The sequence below is a fragment of the Temnothorax curvispinosus genome, unplaced genomic scaffold (genome assembly GCF_003070985.1).
Source record: "Temnothorax curvispinosus isolate PA1 unplaced genomic scaffold, ASM307098v1 QBEX01014249.1, whole genome shotgun sequence".
NCBI lineage: Eukaryota > Metazoa > Arthropoda > Insecta > Hymenoptera > Formicidae > Temnothorax > Temnothorax curvispinosus.
This window is the reverse complement of record NW_020224029.1, coordinates 25,347-43,178: the sequence shown is the minus strand read 5'-3', so window position 1 is coordinate 43,178 and position 17,832 is coordinate 25,347. Positions and strand designations below refer to the sequence as shown.

General features: G+C 40.4%; 4 protein-coding genes and 1 pseudogene across 10 annotated transcripts in view; 1 reads left to right on the top strand and 4 right to left on the bottom strand.

Moving 5' to 3' along the window:
• Nucleotides 1-36: 36 nt before the first annotated feature.
• Nucleotides 37-5,459, bottom strand: LOC112464469 (F-box only protein 44-like). Of its 7 annotated transcripts, none has more exons than XM_025031465.1 (4): nucleotides 5,294-5,459; nucleotides 587-1,183; nucleotides 361-504; nucleotides 37-254 (listed from the first exon to the last, which is right to left on the bottom strand). In XM_025031465.1, exons 2-4 carry the CDS (start codon nucleotides 1,160-1,162, stop codon nucleotides 99-101), a joined length of 876 nt encoding a protein of 291 aa, XP_024887233.1. In that variant the 5' UTR covers nucleotides 1,163-1,183; nucleotides 5,294-5,459; the 3' UTR covers nucleotides 37-98. The 7 variants fall into 7 exon arrangements, with proteins under 7 accessions (XP_024887233.1, XP_024887232.1, XP_024887234.1 ...); XM_025031464.1 differs by having other exon boundaries at nucleotides 587-1,176; XM_025031466.1 differs by having other exon boundaries at nucleotides 587-1,165.
• Nucleotides 3,038-5,360, bottom strand: LOC112464470 (annotated as a pseudogene).
• Nucleotides 5,460-5,704: 245 nt separating the features above from the next.
• Nucleotides 5,705-6,859, bottom strand: LOC112464464 (60S ribosomal protein L18a). Its single transcript, XM_025031455.1, has 3 exons — nucleotides 6,772-6,859; nucleotides 6,344-6,523; nucleotides 5,705-6,111 (listed from the first exon to the last, which is right to left on the bottom strand). The coding sequence occupies exons 1-3, from the start codon at nucleotides 6,787-6,789 to the stop codon at nucleotides 5,776-5,778; spliced, it is 534 nt and encodes a 177-aa protein (XP_024887223.1). The 5' UTR covers nucleotides 6,790-6,859; the 3' UTR covers nucleotides 5,705-5,775.
• Nucleotides 6,860-7,088: 229 nt separating this feature from the next.
• On the bottom strand, nucleotides 7,089-11,985 carry LOC112464467 (IWS1-like protein). The gene is made up of 7 exons (XM_025031462.1): nucleotides 11,385-11,985; nucleotides 10,952-11,084; nucleotides 9,188-10,867; nucleotides 8,701-9,058; nucleotides 8,322-8,611; nucleotides 8,132-8,243; nucleotides 7,089-7,774 (listed from the first exon to the last, which is right to left on the bottom strand). Exons 1-7 carry the CDS (start codon nucleotides 11,395-11,397, stop codon nucleotides 7,652-7,654), a joined length of 2,709 nt encoding a protein of 902 aa, XP_024887230.1. The 5' UTR covers nucleotides 11,398-11,985; the 3' UTR covers nucleotides 7,089-7,651.
• Nucleotides 11,986-14,822: 2,837 nt separating this feature from the next.
• The window catches only part of LOC112464462 (mothers against decapentaplegic homolog 3), a 24,526-nt gene continuing 21,516 nt past the window's right edge, over nucleotides 14,823-17,832 (top strand). Inside the window, exon 1 of the mRNA XM_025031450.1 lies at nucleotides 14,823-15,370. Coding sequence (XP_024887218.1) covers nucleotides 15,168-15,370 — 203 coding nt within the window. The 5' untranslated portion in view covers nucleotides 14,823-15,167. The remainder of the gene's footprint in view (nucleotides 15,371-17,832) is intronic.

Here is a 17,832-nt window from a genome sequence, read left to right as displayed (position 1 = left end):
ATTATATTATTTATATAAAACTTTATATATTTCACATTTTGTATGTTCTTTGTTTCGTTGAAATTAACTGACTTTTTATTACATAAAATTTTTTATTTTTAAATTTTTTCTCGGGGACTTCTCACACAAACATATGCCCCAGCTATACTACCGTTATTATATTTTCGCCAAACACCCGTTGCTCTATCGTTTCCACTGTGCTCGAAGGTAATTCCTTTAAGACCAGGTCCATAATTCTTAAATACATGTGTAATCTGTGCACAACAAAGCATACAAGAAAATATAAATTGAAGATAGTATCCTGCGTTTATTTAAGTTTCCATTTATATAAAACCGTGAACTAATTTTATGGATACCCACTTTCAACCATTGATTCCGTTTCTTTCTCTTTATAACATCTCTAAATAGAAATTGATCCATTATTGTCTCGTCCTTACGATATAATGTAACTCTCAATTGATATTCTGCTGGACACTCCAATCGGCAGCCGTACCATTCGCTTACCTATAACATACATGACATTATACAATCCACAATCATATATAATTCCTATATATAATTTCCATCGCATAAAGCTTGGCGATACCTCTATAGGTGGTTGATAAGTGTCCAGAATATATGAATGGATCCCCTCGTCCCTCAGAATTATAACTTGTACCTTCTTGCAATTCTTATGAGTTGTTGTGAAACAGATCTGTCTGTCTTTGAACAGTGGTTCAGTTTGCGGCAGTTGCGGCATACCGACAGGTGGTTCCGCGACCATCCAAGGGGATTCGGTGACCAACCATCCGTAAGTCCTATCCCACGGAACCGTCGTATCCCAGTGGCGTAAAGACTCTGCGCCGGAATGATTCTTCACCAGGTTCCTCTCGTACGGCTTCTTCGTGCATGCGAGGTAGTATACTGTCCAGGGCATCTTATCGTCCCACAGGAATGGTTTGCCCAGCGTCCGCTCGGTCTTCTTGTGCCATACGTGGTTTATCAGCATCTTCCAGCGTTTGCACACCAACTGGCACCTCAACAGGGTCTTGCAGTCGGCGTGGCAGAATATCTCTATCAGTACTTCGGCCGGCAGGTACTTGTCACAGAGCACCAAACCGTTGTTGTCCTCCTCGTCGAACATCACGCGAGAACTCGAAAGAGTGGCACAAAACTGTCCCATTATCTGTCAACACACTTAATACTAATATATTTACCGATACTTTCTTACTATTTTTCTTATAGAGCGATAGTAACGCATATAATTACAATGAATATATACAAGATACGAGATAACTTATTAAACCAAGCGGAATATTTGATACCGCAAAAGCTAACGGCAAGCGATAAAAATTATTTGTATCATTACGTTTATTTGGACATGGTAGAAGGAATTCTTTTATCATCAGTACCTACCCATTCAAAATACACCGAAAGATAACAAAATTCTTGTTAACTTTAAAAAGTGTGTACATGCTTGCTACATAATACAGTAAGATTTATATAGGACTCTAGATTTAAGATGTTAAATCAAGATATAGATAAAACAGCGATTGATAGTAGTTTCGCTGTTAAAGAATACGGTGTATTATTCAAGTGGGAAAATACTGCTTTCTGGGTAATCGGACGTCTCTACACGAGTCTCCATCCGAAGGGGTTATATGTGTGCCACCAAGGCTCCGCGCCTCAAAACCTAATCGAAATAGCTTTTCGATTACACTCTATGTATAAAGAAAATACAGGCATATCTTGTTTTATATAAATTCTTATTTTATTAAAAATCAGTTTTTATTATATATGCAATACTGTATATCAATAATTTTTAACAAATTACACTTTTGATAATAAAAAATTAATTTTACAGAATTAGTTTTTATTAAATAGTAATATTAAACTTTTATTACATTATTTATATAAAACTTTATATATTTAACATTTTGCATTCTCTTTGTTTCGTTGGAATTAACTGACTTTTTATTACATAAATTTTTTTATTTTTAAATTTTTTCTCACGGACTTCTCACACAAACACATGCCCCAGCCATTTTACTGCCGTAATGTCCTGCCCAGAATGATCTATCCTTTCCACTGTGCTCGAAGGTAATCCGTCTAAGACCAGGTCCATAATTCTTAAATACGTGTGTAATCTGTACACAACAAAGCATATAAGAAAATATAAATTGAAGATAGTATCCTGTATTTAAGAGTTTCCATTTATATAAAACCGTAAACTAATTTTATGGATACCCACTTTCAGCCATTGATTCTGTTTCTCCCCTTCTAGAACATCTCTAAATAGAAATTCATCTATCATTTTATTGTCATTACGAAATAATTTAACTCTCAATTGATATCTTGCTGGACAGTCCCATCGGCAGCCGTACCATTCGCTTACCTATAACATACATGGCATTATATAATCCACAATCATATATAATTCCTATATATAATTTCCATCGCATAAAGCTTGGCGATACCTCTATAGGTGGTTGATAAGTGTCCAGAATATATGGATGGATCCCCTCGTCCGTCAGAATTATAACTTGTACTTTGGTGCAATGCTCATAAGACGTTGCGAAACAGGTCTGTCTGTCTTTGAACAACGGTTCAGTTTGCGGCAGTTCCGGCATGCCGGCAGGTGGTTCCTCGACCGTCCAACGATCACCGCCGTCGTAACTTATACCCCAGTGACGGAAAGACTCTTCATCGCCGGAATGATTCTTCACCAGGTTCCTCTCGTACGGCTTCTTCGTGCATGCGAGATAATATACTGTCCAGGGCATCTTATCGTTCCACGGGAACGGTTTGCCCAGCGTCCATTCGGTCTTCTTGTGCCAGACGTGGTTCATCAGCATCTTCCAGCGTTTGCACACCAACTGGCACCTCAACAGGGTCTTGCAGTCGACGTGGCAAAATATCTCTATCAGCACTTCGACCGGCAGGTACTTGTCACAGAGCACCAAACCGTTGTTGTCCTCCTCGTCGAACATCACGCGAGAACTCGAAGGAGTGGCACTGAACTGTCCCATCATCTGTCAACACACTTAATACTAATATATTTACCGATACTTTTTTTCTTATAGAGCGATAGTAACGCATATAATTACAATTGATATATCTAAGATGTGAGATAACTTATTAAACCAAGCGGAATATTTGATACCGCAAAAGCTAACGGCAGGCGATAAAAATTATTTGTATCATTACGTTTATTTGGACATGGTAGAAGGAATTCTTTTATCATCAGTACCTACCCATTCAAAATACACCGAAGGATAACAAAATTCTCGTTAAGTTCAGCAAGTGTGTACATGTTATCCATAGACTGCTACATAATACAGTAAGATTTAAGATGTTAAATCAAGATATAGATAAAATAGCGATCAATAGAAGTTTAATCGCTGTTAAAGAACACAGTGTATTATTCGAATGGGAAAATACAGGTTTCCGGGTAATTGGACGCCTCTACACGAACCCCCATCCGAAAGAGTTATCTGTGTGCCACCAAGACTCCGCACCTCAAAACCTTATCGAAATAGCCTTTCGATTACACTCTACGTATAAAAAAATTACACGCATATTTTTTTTTACATAAATTTTCATTTTATTAAAAATCAGCTTTTATTATGTATGCAATACTGTATATCAATAATTTTTAACAAATTACACATTTAATAATAAAAAACTAATAATAAAAAAAAAAACTTTATACACTTCACACTTTGTATGCTCATTGTTTTATTACATAAAATTCTTTATTTTTAAATTTTTTTCTCATGGACTTCTCACACAAACATATGCCCCGGCCATTTTACTGCCATAATGTCCTGCCCAATATGATCTATCCTTTCCACTGTGTTCGAAGATAATCCGTCTAAGACCAGATCCATAATTCTTAAATACGTGTGCAATCTGTGTACAACAAAGCATACAAAAAAAAATATAAATTGGAGATAGTATTTAAGTAAAACGTGAACTAATTTTATGGATACCCACTTTCAGCCATTGATTCAGTTTCTCTCCTTCTAGAACTTCTCTAAATAGAAATTCATCTATCATTGTATTGTCACGACGAAGTAATTTAACTCTCAATTGATATTCTGCTGGACAGTCCCATCGGCAGCTGTACCATTCGCTTACCTATAACATACATGACATTATATATAATCTACAATTATATATAATTCCATACATATAATTTCCATCGCATAAAGCTTGACGATATCTCTGTAGATGGTTGATAAGTGTCCAGGATATGTGAATGGATCCCTTCGTCCTCCAGAACTATAGTTTATACTTGAGTACAATGGTCATACGACGTTGCAAAACAGATCTGCTGTTTTTGAATAGTGTTTCAGTTTACGGCAGGTGGTCTTTTGACCCTTCATTGATCACCGCCGTTCTGAGTTAAATTCCAGTACTTCATATACAGCGCGCTGGAATGATTCTTCACCAGGTTTCTCTCGTACGACTCCCTCGTGCATGCGAGGTAGTAACTGTCCAGGGCATCTTATCGTTTCACAGGAACGGTTTGCCCAGCGTCTGCTCGGTCTTCTTGCGCCAGACGTGGTTCATCAGCATCTTCCATCGTCTGCATACTAACTAGCAGCTCAACAGGATTTCGCAGTCGGCGTGACAGAAGATCTCTATCAGCACCTTGACCGCCAGGTACTTGTCACCGAGCACCAAACCGTTGTTGTCCTCCTCGTCGAACATCACGCGGGAACTCGAAGGAGTGGCACTGAACTGTTCCTAGAGGCTCTTTACCTTGGAGACCTGCTGCGGATATGGGTACGAACCGGCGCGACACCTCCACGTGGCCCTCTCCTGGATTTTCAAGGTCCGAGGGGAAGATCCGGACACCGCCGCAACTGCGGTGCTCTTCGCGTTCCAAACCCTATCTCCCTGCTAGAGGTTTCCAGGGAACTCGAACGCTTATACAGAAAATCATCTGTCAACTGTCAAAACACTTGACACTGTTATAAACTTCCGTGACGCATTTGTTACACGATGCCGCCGGCACCCGGCGGTTATTTCGAGGTTTAAAACGACCGAGACGTTCGGTCGTCGAGTCGTCGAGGCGTCTCGCCGTCGTCCTCCGGTCTGGATTTCCGCGAACTTTCATCACCCGCATGACGCGAAAGATATACGATTGTTGTAGGTATGTACGTGATATCGCGAACAGCTGGCATCGCGCTCGAAGGAATAAAGCGACATTCCCTCGACGGGAAAGATTGCCCGGTGTCACTCGGGTTGAACGAGAGGATCGAGATATTCATGCTAAGGACGAAGCGAATGACCGCTGGTTACTTACGTTTGTCGCGCGTTTTCTCCGAAGGTCTATCCAGGATTTCAGGATCTTCGTGCAACGCAGGAAGCAGGCATGGCGTAAATCGATAATACGCCTAGTTTTGAGTCATAACGGATGCGCGAAGCGAATTCTGGGCGCTTTTTACACGTGATCAGTGTGACCACGTGACCTATATTATCTACATTTGAGAGAGAAATATGTCGATTCGTTCATAATATAAATACACGAAAAAAAATCCACATCACGTGTCCGACGCAAGGGACGCAAGTTGGTGTAGCTCTCGATTCTCGAACTCCCCTAAATTAAATTCCTCTATTTTCAAACAATCGAAACAAGCCTGAGTTTTTTTTTCACGCCGTTCTTGAAACGGAGTACTTAAGGAAGGAGAAGAAAACGTGTCACAATTATGAGCAATTTATGTTGAAAGTCCCTTTATTTCCTGTAGAATAGAATTGGCGTCGCAGTACAAAAACGCCGTGTCGCGCTTAGAGGAAATAGGTGCGCGGCTTCCGGACGCTGAACAGCGGCATGCGATTCCTGTGCTGGATTCGCTTCGGCAACGGGAACTTGATCTTGGAATCGTGGAACTGCTTCACCTGGGGCCTGCGGCAATTCGCAGCCTTCACGACCTCCACCTTGATTATCTGTATGGAGTGGGCACGCGCGCGATGACGAGCGCCCATGTCCCTGTAGCACTGCGTCACCGCCCCGCTAACGGAGAGGTCCCTGTACTCCCTGTACATATTGTGCGTGCCGGATCGAGAGTCGTACCTCAGCCAGATCCCGAAGTTCTTGATTTTCATCGGGGTCTTCTCAGGAATCTAAAAGAATCAATTATATCTCAGTTATCGGGCATACGAATAAGAACGGCAATGCGGTTGCGTTCCTTTCTGACAATACAACTGACAATTTGTTCTGTAGCTGAACTATTTACACTTTTCATTCTTCTTCCCTCCAGTGATTTTATTTTAAATGCAAGAAGTATAACATACTGTGGTTGCAAATAACATATCTAATAAGACGTAGCTTCGTGAACGATGATGAGACGAGTACCTGCTTAAGAGACACAATTTCTCCGGTGGACTTCTTGAACTTCTTCAACTGGCGCAAGAAGTACCAAAACCTGGACTTGGCCACGATAGCGTCCGGCGCGAATATCCTCATTTTGTACAACGGCGTGGTTTTCTCCTTCTCGGTAGGGAGCTTGCGCCCTATCACCTCGAATTCCTTCAGCTGGAAAGGAAAGGAAAGGCGTGACGATCATTTCATTCGAATTCATCAATAAATCTACTTCGGGCTGTGCGACCATGCGTCGGCATGGGACAGTTATAGGTTATATCGCGTCGTGGATCACGATGCAGAGCTCTATTTATCGCTTTTGCGTAATTTCTACGTGAATAATTGACGCTTGGAAAAAAGAAAGATAGCTTTTGGCGTCGACTTCGTTTATTTCTTGCGTAAAATTTATGAAAATTACTTACTTCACCCTTCGCCTTCATTGTATCGTGTGTCACGTTCAACGATAAACCGGAAAGAAACTAAGAAACTACCGCCCTCTTGCACGGCGGAAGTCTTGGTGCGGCCATCTAACTTGGCTTTTTGAACGACCAATATTTTATAAAAAAAAAAAAAAAAAAGCATAAAGAAAAATTTATTATATATATATTTATATATCTAAAATATAAAAAATATATAAAAATGTAAAAAAATACATGAAATATATATAAAATTATACATATTCTTAATTATACACAGACTTCGCCGTGTTATCAGCATTCTTTTAATATAAAATGTTTGCTAGCAAGCACATCCTTTTATTATTAATCTTATACAGAGCATAAATTCTTTTCGGCTTTCAACATTTTATTTGTGAGATTGTCAATATATATAACAATGCTACAGCCATATCTCTTACAATTGCATACATTTGACATTAATATCAGCTTGTATAGAACAAAATGTACACAAATTTAACGACTGCACTTTTATTTAATCATATTTATAGAGACTAAAATAATACATTACTTAACACTTTCGATGCTTAAACCAGCAATACTCTGGGTTGTCAAAATTAATTGAAACTATCCGATTAAAACGTACGTGTTTTACGTTGCGACTATTTCTTGTATTATGTAACAAAATTGCATAACTTCTTTTGCTATCGACTTGGTAAAATAAAACTACATATTCTCTATCGTCAGAAAGAAAACAAAGAGCATGTTTTATCTCTAATTCGCAACCCGAGATTTACGTGCGAACTAAATCGATCAGGCCGTATAACTTTTTTTTGTTACACACAATCATCAGGAAACATCGCCACAAGTGTCTAACTGCGCATAAAGCATAAGAAACATGTAGATATTACAAAGACATTTTGCGACCCTCTATAGATATATCTACTGCTCTTCTTGCCGACTTCATACGCTTGCTGTCCATATAATTCTTCATGTGCCTCTCGAATCGACTCATTTGCTTCTTGGTACTCTGCGTAGAATAACAAATCATTACAATTATAAGGAATTGTCGTTTTATATAGTTAAAGGAAAGGAAACATTAAGAAAAAGCAGCATTGAACATTAATAGCTGGGTGAAATGAGAAATCGTCATAAAAACGATCGAAAATTGGAATGTAACAAGAGCACAGGTAAATATTTCGAAAAAGTGAATTTAAAAACTTGAAAATAAACTTTTAGGAAATTTAAATGTAAAATAATTTATAATTAAGTACAATTTAGATATAAATAATCTAACATATATGTTGTAGCATTTATGGTCTCTGTGAGAGTTTCTTATTTATTTACTAACTTAAAAATTTAAAATGGAATATGTGCAAATACCTACCCTACTGATATCAACGTCTGATTTCCAGTCGGGCCGTATGACATAATCTTTGTTAGATGGCCTGGGAACTCGGGCCCTTCCCACCCATCCAGGATCGCCCGGTCTCAATGGTCTGCAAGATAGAAAAAGGTCAATGCAATAAAAGTATGATAATTATTATCACATTAATGATTATTATCAACGACCGTACTTGGAATCTCCTTTCAAGGCCTTATTAATATCTTGTGATTTTTGGGAGGATCCACCTTCCTCGATTTTTCTTCTCTTCTGAGGCGTCTGCTCCAGGTCCCTTTGCATCCTCTCCTCTTTCGAAAGCGCCTTGAAATCCGCCGATAAATTAAAAATAGGTCGGGCCCACTCGTTGATCAACTTTCCAGCGCGCTCTTTGTTCTCCTTAGTTTCTTTTGGGTGCTTATAAAGATACATCACAGCCTTCCCAATACCGGACTGCTTCAGCGAGGATTGATCAATTTTTGGAAACTATAAATGATATGATATGAATAAATAAATAAGCAATACACATTTTTTATCGAAGAAATAATGAAAGAATTTATTTCATATGATCTTACCTCCCATAACAATTTTAGAAGATTGTCTCTGATTTTAAGAGACGGTAACGAACGATCAGGCATCGGTGCTAACCAGTCAGTAAGGACTGACAGCACGTTGTGTTCCAAGAAAGCTAATTGTAAGTCATGTTTCTTAAGCTGCGACAATATTTTGGATAACATGGCAATCTTATTCGTGGCAGGCCTATTTTGTTGATTCAACCTTCTATCCTCCTCAGCTGCGGCTTTCATGTCCGATAACAATTGTGCTATGATATCGTCGTTATCATTGATGATACCAATGTCTTTTCGTTTACGCCTACGGGATTGTTCCTCTTTTTTTCGCGCTAACATGCGATCGAAATCGGACAGGTCGTCCCTGAAAATATTGAATTTAATCATTCTTATAAAGTTATTAAATTTTATTGCATTTTCATTTTTTGATTCTTCAAAATGCTGTTATAATATTATTACTTTTTAAATCTATTGTAGTTAGATATATACTTACATTCCACCACTAGTAATAATTCCATCGTCAGAATCTTCATTATCCTGTTGCTCACTGACAGCTGTTACATCTAATTGTTTATTTCCTTCATCTTCACCTTCTTTCTCTTCATGCCCCTCATCGTCCTTCTTCTTTTCGTTCTCATCTTCATGCTCGGAATCTGATAAGTCATTTTTCATTCGCTTCTTTGCTTTAGCTTCGTCAGTTTCTTCTTCGGAGTCCGATAATACTCTATTTCGTTTTCTAACTACTCCATCCGAATCTCTGCTAGGACTTCTGGATCTTCTAGATCCGGAGACGGATCTAGATCTAGATCGGGATTTCGAACGCGACGAATGCCTGGATCTGGCACTTGATCCAGATCTTGATCTCGATCTAGAATGTGATCTCGATCTCGATCTTGACCGTGAACGTGACTTCGATTTCGATTTGGATCTTGACCTGGACCTCGATCTTGATTTCGATCTCGATCCTGATCTTGACCTCGAACGTGAGACTGAACGTGATTTCGAACCAGATTTTGACCTTGAACGAGATCGCGATCTCGATCTCGATACTGACTTCCTGGATCCTGAACGAGATCTCGATCGTGAAGCTCTTGAAACAGAACGGGATCTCGATTTAGATTTACTAGATCGCGAGCTGGATCTGGATCTTGAGCGGGAGTTCTTTCTCGAGTGCGCAGGAGATACGGAACCTTTACGTGAACCTGATATGGACCTTGATTTTCCTCTAGATCCTGATTTTTGTGATCTTGATCGTGATCTTGAACGCGAGCCTTTTCTCGAACCCGATAAAGATCTAGATTTTGACTTGGACTTTGAACGTGATAAAACTCGTCCTTCTCGCAAAGGTGATATCGACAGTTTCCTAGAACCAGACCTTGATCTAGACCTTGACTTAGATTTTCTATCTGCCGAGTTGGAACGAGATCTAAAACGCGGACTTTTTTCTAAATCTGGAGAACCTTTCCTAGAACTATTCACAGAACGTGATCTTGATTGTCTTGCCATCATTGGTGATCGATTTGGAGATGCTGATGGCGAACGAGAACCTTTTTTAGACAGAGATCTTGATCTCGATCTTGAGCTAGCTTTAACTTCTTTTGGATTAACTGATTCTGATCTTGACCTAGATCTGGATCTAGACGTACGGAAAGACTTGGGAGTTCCCGATCGAGAGCGTGAATGGACTGAGGCTTTTGGAGAGCCAGAATGAGATCGAGAAAGGGATCTCGAACGAGATCGCGATTTGGAAATTGCCCGGGGCGAGGGAGATCTAGAAGACGGTTGAAAGTTTGACTTTGGCGAAGCACATTTAGATGGAGTATTGCTTGGGTTTGGGGAATTCGATCTCGATCTGGAACGTGAATTATTTCTCGATGCTGCGCGAGAACTTCTGGACGAGGAATGAGAGGAACTTGGAGATCTCGAGCCTGATTTAATAGAGCGATGCGAATGTGCCGGTGATTGTGAGCCATCTCTCGCACTCGTCCCTGTACGTTCCGGAGAACGGGATTTAGAACGTGATCTAGATACGCTTCTTTTGCCGTTCAACGGTGAAACAGATCCATTCGGCGAAGGTGATCTGGATGGCGATCTAGAATAAGACTTCCTAGAGCTCGCGTTGGAACGGACAGAAGCTGGTGATCCATTTCGCACCGGAGACGATTGATTCGACCTAAAATATATAATTCCAGTTAAAATAAAAGAATTCCAATTTAAAAAATACAGAGATAATCAAGCAAATAGATGTACTAAGTACCTAGCGGGTGAAGATTTAGGACTAGCCGAATGTGATTTTGATCTGTTTCCCGTTACATTGCTACCAGATTTTTGCGAATCTGGAGAATTGCTCCTGGATTTATCATGTTCCTCTTCCGAGTCGCTTCTTTCGTCTTGAAAAGAAAAAGAAAATAGTTTACATATAATATGACATTGTTTTTATAAAATCTCTATAATGAAGATAATATATAATTAGATAAAATGATGCACAAGCACATCGTACTTCTTATATTATTTTTCATATTATTCTTGTGATCTTTGGGTTAACATATCTGTTATACACATATATCAAAGCTTGCGTATAGCGATGCTTTTGTATCAACTTTCTTTTACGTGTATTCAGGCACTAAATAAAATGTCTTGAACGGAGCTTGGATTTCGACGAAGTAACAATATAAATAAATTATCCTTACCTTCGAAACCCATGGCATCTATTTAGATGTAGTAAAAAATGTGGCCGAAGAAAATAATGACGTCGATTGATGACTGAACACCGATCAATGGCCATAAACCATTGTTGCTTTATATTTAACAATAGTTCCAAATTGTTTACTTTTTACAAGCGACGTACCACCTCTTCTCGTACAATGGAACAGAAGTTCAGGTTTGCATGATATCACCTTCTTTCTTTTCTACACGTCACCCTTTTTCGAACAAGTTCTCATAACAAGACCGAGCGTGAAGCTAATAGTAAATACTGGCAACTATCAAAGTTTTTTAGTTGTTACACAATTCACAAATCACGCACCGAGGGATACATCAACAGCGAGGTATTCCTCTTTCCTATAATTTTCCTGAAGCTCTATGTCTGTATTGTTAACAATTAACACAACTTTGTTAACGTTAGCACTAAATTATGAAAGTCTCTCGTTTAGCGAAAACGTTTGCAAGACTTTGGACGTTATTTAGGATGAATCTACGTTCGACGAAGCAAAAGAGACACCGTGAACGATCGGCGATGTTCCTAGCCTAGAACACGCCGAAAATCGTGAGAGCGTCTCTGCCGTAGACCGCGCACTTCCGTTGGACGCGAACTACGATGTAGCGTATAATGGAGGATTCACACATGGTAGAAATACAAGGGTATGCTCTTGCGCATATTTCCGAACCCAGCCAATCAGCGACTTTTCCAACCTTACGTCACACTGAGCGGCACATTTAAGCAGCGAATCTATAATAGTCATTTATAAAAGCATTTTGAGCGGACAATATGTGAATACAAAATAATGTTGATCATTTATGTGAGAGAAAATTCTGTTTTATAAATAAATAAATATATATGAACAAAAATATATAAATATAAAAAACGCACGTGACATACGGATAAACGCTCATCGTTTCCCGAATTTGTCTCTCGTTGTAGATGTTAGAAACGTTATTGTTATTTGACGAATTTTATAATTATTTTATGTGGATTTGTCTAAATATATGATATTACAGAAAATATTATTATTATTAAGAAAAAAAGAATTGTGTGCATTGAATAAAAATCATTGCGACGTACGGAAAAATTTCACATAAAACGAGATTTTAATTTCCAGTCATTTATTATTAAAATTCTGCGAATTATTAGTTTTAATCAAAACTGGTCGGAAAACGATTGGAAAAGAATTGTCAGCTGAGACGCAAAACAAAAATATATTGTGGCGTACGACATAAAGAACTATATATGCAGAGGAAAGATGCAGATAAAAGATCAAATAACAATAAATGCAAATATTTAATATACAGGTTTTTTATTAGTAAATTTTGACATCTTTCTTCTTTTTTGCCTGTGATTTGCGATTGCAATCGCTCGGTTCATTTCGCGCAGCCTAATATATGTCCTAGTCCTAATGAGGCATAGTAATGCCTCTCTCGGTATTTTAATTTTCAATTGTGGTTCTATTATTTTTGCTAAGTTTTGAAATATAAGATTTTCTTTATTCAAACTGGATCCGTGATATTTAGCAAACTCAATATTCATTATACGAGCACATTGTAATAATTTGTCACTCGGATACATACATTTTCCTCGCGAAATAACTTGCAGCCAATCTTGGTCACCCGTTGTTTCCAATTTGGCGCGTTTCAATACCTAATGTTTTATCTGTGCTTTTAAATCTAAATGCTACGTATCCGGCTATATATTTTAAACCCTCTTCTTCGATAGCCTCGCTAATATTAAAATCTTCTAATTTCTGTAACAACTGTTCTTCCTCATAACTTGGAATAATTGCGCACGAATCCAACGCAGAAGGTTCATATGCTTCATCAAAACATATCTCTTCTTCTTCATAACTAGTTATAATAGTAACTTTTTCGTCAACATAGGACGCAAGCATATCCGTTAACACGGACTCTTCGACATCACAGCTAAGAGGAAATACAAAGATCGATTCGTTCGATTTGCTTTCTTGAACATTACATTTATCTGACAACACATTACTAGAATGTTTGCCTAATATATAACGCTTTAATCGGTACTTGAAATCTAATGGTGTTGGATGATCGTACGCACACCCCATTGAACGTATAAACGAAAAAAAATTTTCTAACAGATCTTGATTAAGACGGTAAGTTATCAAATACGTAATAGGAAAATCAGAAGTACCATATTGCTCTTGTAAGTACGGTAGCGGTTGTTGTAAAGAGGTGTTACTGAGTATAATACCTTTTTGAAAGGGCAGCAAAGTTATATGCTTTCCTATCCTAGTTTCTTTGATAAAAGTCGTCATGTTATTCAAAATTATATTCTGTTCTTCAATATTTATACCATACGCATTTTTTCTTGTATATTTACCGTACATACATTTCGAGTTAAACACATCGAATCAGTCATTACATAGTCTGATAACATACGCAGTTTCTTGCCATGATAAGTTCGAAAGGTAACCTTTATGAAAACACACACACATACATTACACGTCATTGCGTACACTGTAATAATCACAAACGAATTACTCGACATAAACAGCGAACCGAGCGAACGCAGCCATTGCGAATCACCGAGTACATCCGATTCATTCCGATGCTACACGAATATGACGTAAGTTTGTATAAAAGTGGTGGGAATGCGCAGTGGTCTGACACGGTATGAGCATACCCTTGTATTTCTACCATGGATTCACACACCATTCACACCGCGTCCGGCGACCAACGTCCAATAGTAGAGTTTGTTATCTAGAGTTTTTGACTAGCGACATTTTTGTCTCTAGACAATAGCTATTTTTATTGGATGATTGAATTGTCGGACGCCGGACGCGGCGCAAAGTATTTTTTTCGACGAGGATAGTGAAACTTGTGGAGTGAGGGGGGAAAAATCCATTGGGGTCATCTTGAACGATCAGATTTTGCGTAGGTACATACACGATATATCTGTTTCAACGTCCTGTTGGCGTGATATTAATCGAGGCATTACTGCAATTTAAAGTTATATACGTATTCCGTAATTTAAAATTGTGAAAGAGTGTGATTATAAAATAATTCGTGTAATCATATTTTGTGTAATTAATCGTCATCGTTATCTTGAATGATCAAGATTCTCCTTATTTTCTTTTATAAGTTTCAACCCCAAGCCATCTGATGTTCTTTTTTCACGAATTTCCTGCACTGGTGCACATTGGTGCATTAAGTTTGAGTTAAACAAAATAAACTTGTTTCATACTACGTTTATTTTGTAGTAACTTACGATAAGTAACTCCGCGTAAACGAGTGAATTATCGTAAGTTACTACAGAAGTAACGCGTTCGCGTAAACGTAGTAAATAGACGCGCCTCTCTATCCGTTTCGCACTCCGCGGTCGGCGGCGAAGATCGCCGATCTCGGCCGAGCCGTGCCGAGCCGCGCGCTCTGGACTCTGGAGTCGGGGTATACTATGGCGGCCGTGGCAAAATATTTGCCGTCTGCGTGCGAGAGTGAGTGATCTCGTTGCGCGTACGAGGCTCGCGAGCGAGTTCCGCGATCGGTATACGGCACGCGCGCGCGCGCGCGTTCTCACACGGCCGCCGATCCGCGAGCTGCGCCGGAGTACTCCCCCAGCCAGAGCCGGGCCGAGGGCAAACCGGGGCGCGCGGCAAACGTTTCGTGTGCGAAATTCGCTTTTCCGCTTAGGCGCACCGCGACGTCCGCGACCCGCGACGACGACAAGCCGTCAGAGCGGCCCCGGCCCCGGCCCTGGCCCCCGATGCGGGTCGCGCGCGCTCGTCTCAGGGCAAATGATGACTTCGATGCTGCCCAGCTTTAACCCGCCTATCGTCAAGCGGCTGCTGGGCTGGAAGAAGGCCGAGAGCGAGGACAAATGGAGCGAGAAGGCCGTTAAGAGCCTGGTCAAGAAGCTCAAGAAGTCCGCGGGCCTCGAGGAGCTCGAGAAGGCCATCACGACGCAGAGCTGCAACACCAAGTGCATCACTATACCTAGGTACGTTCGTATAAACACGCTTTCCGTATTCGGTATATTCGCCGAACGTGCGCTTAAATTCTCCTCGTATTTATGCGCGAGGTCGATCTGAGAGATGTGCTCGATGGGATGCACAGAAAGAGACGGAAGAAAAGAAAGAGAGAGAAAAGGACACCAGAGCCCGAACGATGCAGACGGTGAAAGAAAGAGAAAGACGGAGCGGTGGAAGAGGAGAAATCGCGCGCGAGCGCTCCCTCATATGCGCGCCGCGTGTGTGTGTGGCGCGTCGCGTCTGCTGACGCACACACGGACGAGGCGCGCGCGAGAGACGGCTTTGTGCGTGTGTATACACACATGACGTATCCTCTTTTCCTATCGCGCGCCGCGTGCATATACGCGGCTCCGTTCTTATTGAGATCTCGCCGACGACGTCTCTCGCTGCGAGCGAGCGAGCGCGCGCGCGCGCGCGCTGCGTAGCTCACCTATTCGTATGCACGCGCCGATAACGATAACGCGAGGAAACGCGGCCGATGACGGGTCACGTTTGTGAAACGGCGGCCGATCGGCGCGATACGCACGCATGCACGCACGCACCATGCATGCATGCATGCACAGGTAAACACTAGGATCCCGGAGGGGGGGAGGGGCACGTGCATGCGGGAGGCACGTGGTCGAGCCGGAGATCCTGCTTCGCGAGCGAGTTAATTGAGCCTCTCGAGAGCCAAGCCGAATCGACCTGACTTTTCGCAAGTTTCTTAACTTTGTAATTTCGGCAATTTTCTTTTTTACTTCTGACGGTTTTACAATTTTCTGTATGCAATTTCTTGTATTCGCTGTAAAATCAGTAAAATGTGATATACGGCTCGCTCCACGCGTCCTTCATTTATGCGCTAGCAGCGCAGTCTCGCTAATTATCGGTGGGCTTGGGTTTTTGCGGACGATCGTTCACGTTGTGCACGCTCGTCGTATTTGTAATCGAGGCGAGGATTCCTCTCTCGCCGGGTCGCGACGGTGACGCAAGTGTGATCGCTTTAGCACGCATTCAATGGAACTCCAAATGCGAGCTATCGGCTGTCATCGGGGTTGGGCGTTTACGCATGAAATATATTTTACACATACATGTGTGCAACATAAATTACGTTTGACGCGTCATGTCAAACATTGCGAACAATGAGTAATCTATGAATCAGCATTCATATTTCGTCTGAAATATCGGAAATTTTATGTTTTGTTAGCAATTTTATTTTTAGTTACTGTTATTCAGTTTGGGCACAACTTTTGGGACGCTATGGAAAATTAACAATGTGGTTTTGAAGATCTTAATTTTATACCTATGAAAAGAAAATTGATATTGCGCGTATTGCAATCGTGAAAAAGAATACTGCTTTTTGTCATTTACCAGCTCAACGTAAATAATAATGTTCCTGTATTATCATATGTCTTTTATGTCACTGTAGTTAGTAAAGAAATTATAACTGAAATGCATCTATATTAATTTAGTTTAAAACTACTTTTTATTTTTCTAAGACTTTGCAAAAATACAGTTTAAAGAAATCATTTAATCGTTCAACTTACAGTAATTCACATTGGTTATATTGTCTACGTGAAAAAGGTTCGTGTAAACGTAAAATGTAAACAATTCGTAAACAATCCATATAAACGTAAACTCGTCGATCGCTCACAAAATGCATGATCGCGCGCGCGAAGAAGCGCGAAAGCGTGCAAAACGTCGCCGGTAAGCTCGAAAACGCGAAACACGCCCGTATGATCCTTGACCTATGACAAACGGTTCTCGGATTTCCCCCGATCGTATACCTGTCCGGATGATAATGCGCCCGATCGATCACGAGAAACGATTTATATCTCGTTTCGAGCGAGGAGAAGAACCGTATTGATGTAACTCGATAAAAGACTCGAGTCATATGCCTTCGCTTTGATCTCGCCTTGATAGAATCAATTGCGGCCATAAAATAGACGCGACGCCCGAAGACATTTTCTAATTAAACTATCGCGGATGTGTACACATCCGTGCATATGCGTATACGCGATATAACGGGACATGCGTTGATTCCACGAGTCTCGCGCCTGAAAATCTTCCTTCTTACTTTATTATTTTATTTTTATGTAAGTTGCGTAAGCGTACGCATCGGCGATCGTCCGCGATAAGCTTTACTTGATGCGAAACGTCTCCCGCGTTCGCAGAAATTAGAAATAGCGAGAAAACGATGTTCCTTCGCTTAGCTCTCCGTCTGATCGAATTCTCACTGAGGAAAGATCAACCTCTTTTCCGAAGAATCATTTGCAAAGTTTGTTTCTACGAAATCAGGAATCAGAATCCCATTAGCACATTGACTGCCACGTCATACAAAACAAAAGACACTCCTCGTTCCAAGTCGAGAGCGCCTCGTCATTCAAATACAAACGATATCAAATTTCCGTTGTGTTTTATGACAAATAAGTGAATTATGAGAGAAAACGCGCGT

Excerpts from the sequence above, each read along its gene's own strand:
- LOC112464469 (XM_025031465.1), bottom strand. The coding sequence starts at position 1,162 with ATGGGACAGTTTTGTGCCACTCTTTCGAGTTCTCGCGTGATGTTCGAC. Across the intron at positions 505-586 it reads CTTATCAACCACCTATAGAG|GTAAGCGAATGGTACGGCTG; the intron begins GTATCGCCAAGC and ends TGTATGTTATAG. Across the intron at positions 255-360 it reads AACGGAATCAATGGTTGAAA|ATTACACATGTATTTAAGAA; the intron begins GTGGGTATCCAT and ends TGTTGTGCACAG.
- LOC112464464 (XM_025031455.1), bottom strand. Across the intron at positions 6,112-6,343 it reads AAATTGTGTCTCTTAAGCAG|ATTCCTGAGAAGACCCCGAT; the intron begins GTACTCGTCTCA and ends TGATTCTTTTAG.
- LOC112464467 (XM_025031462.1), bottom strand. Across the intron at positions 10,868-10,951 it reads CCTAAATCTTCACCCGCTAG|GTCGAATCAATCGTCTCCGG; the intron begins GTACTTAGTACA and ends TATATATTTTAG. Across the intron at positions 8,612-8,700 it reads TTCTAAAATTGTTATGGGAG|TTTCCAAAAATTGATCAATC; the intron begins GTAAGATCATAT and ends TATCATTTATAG.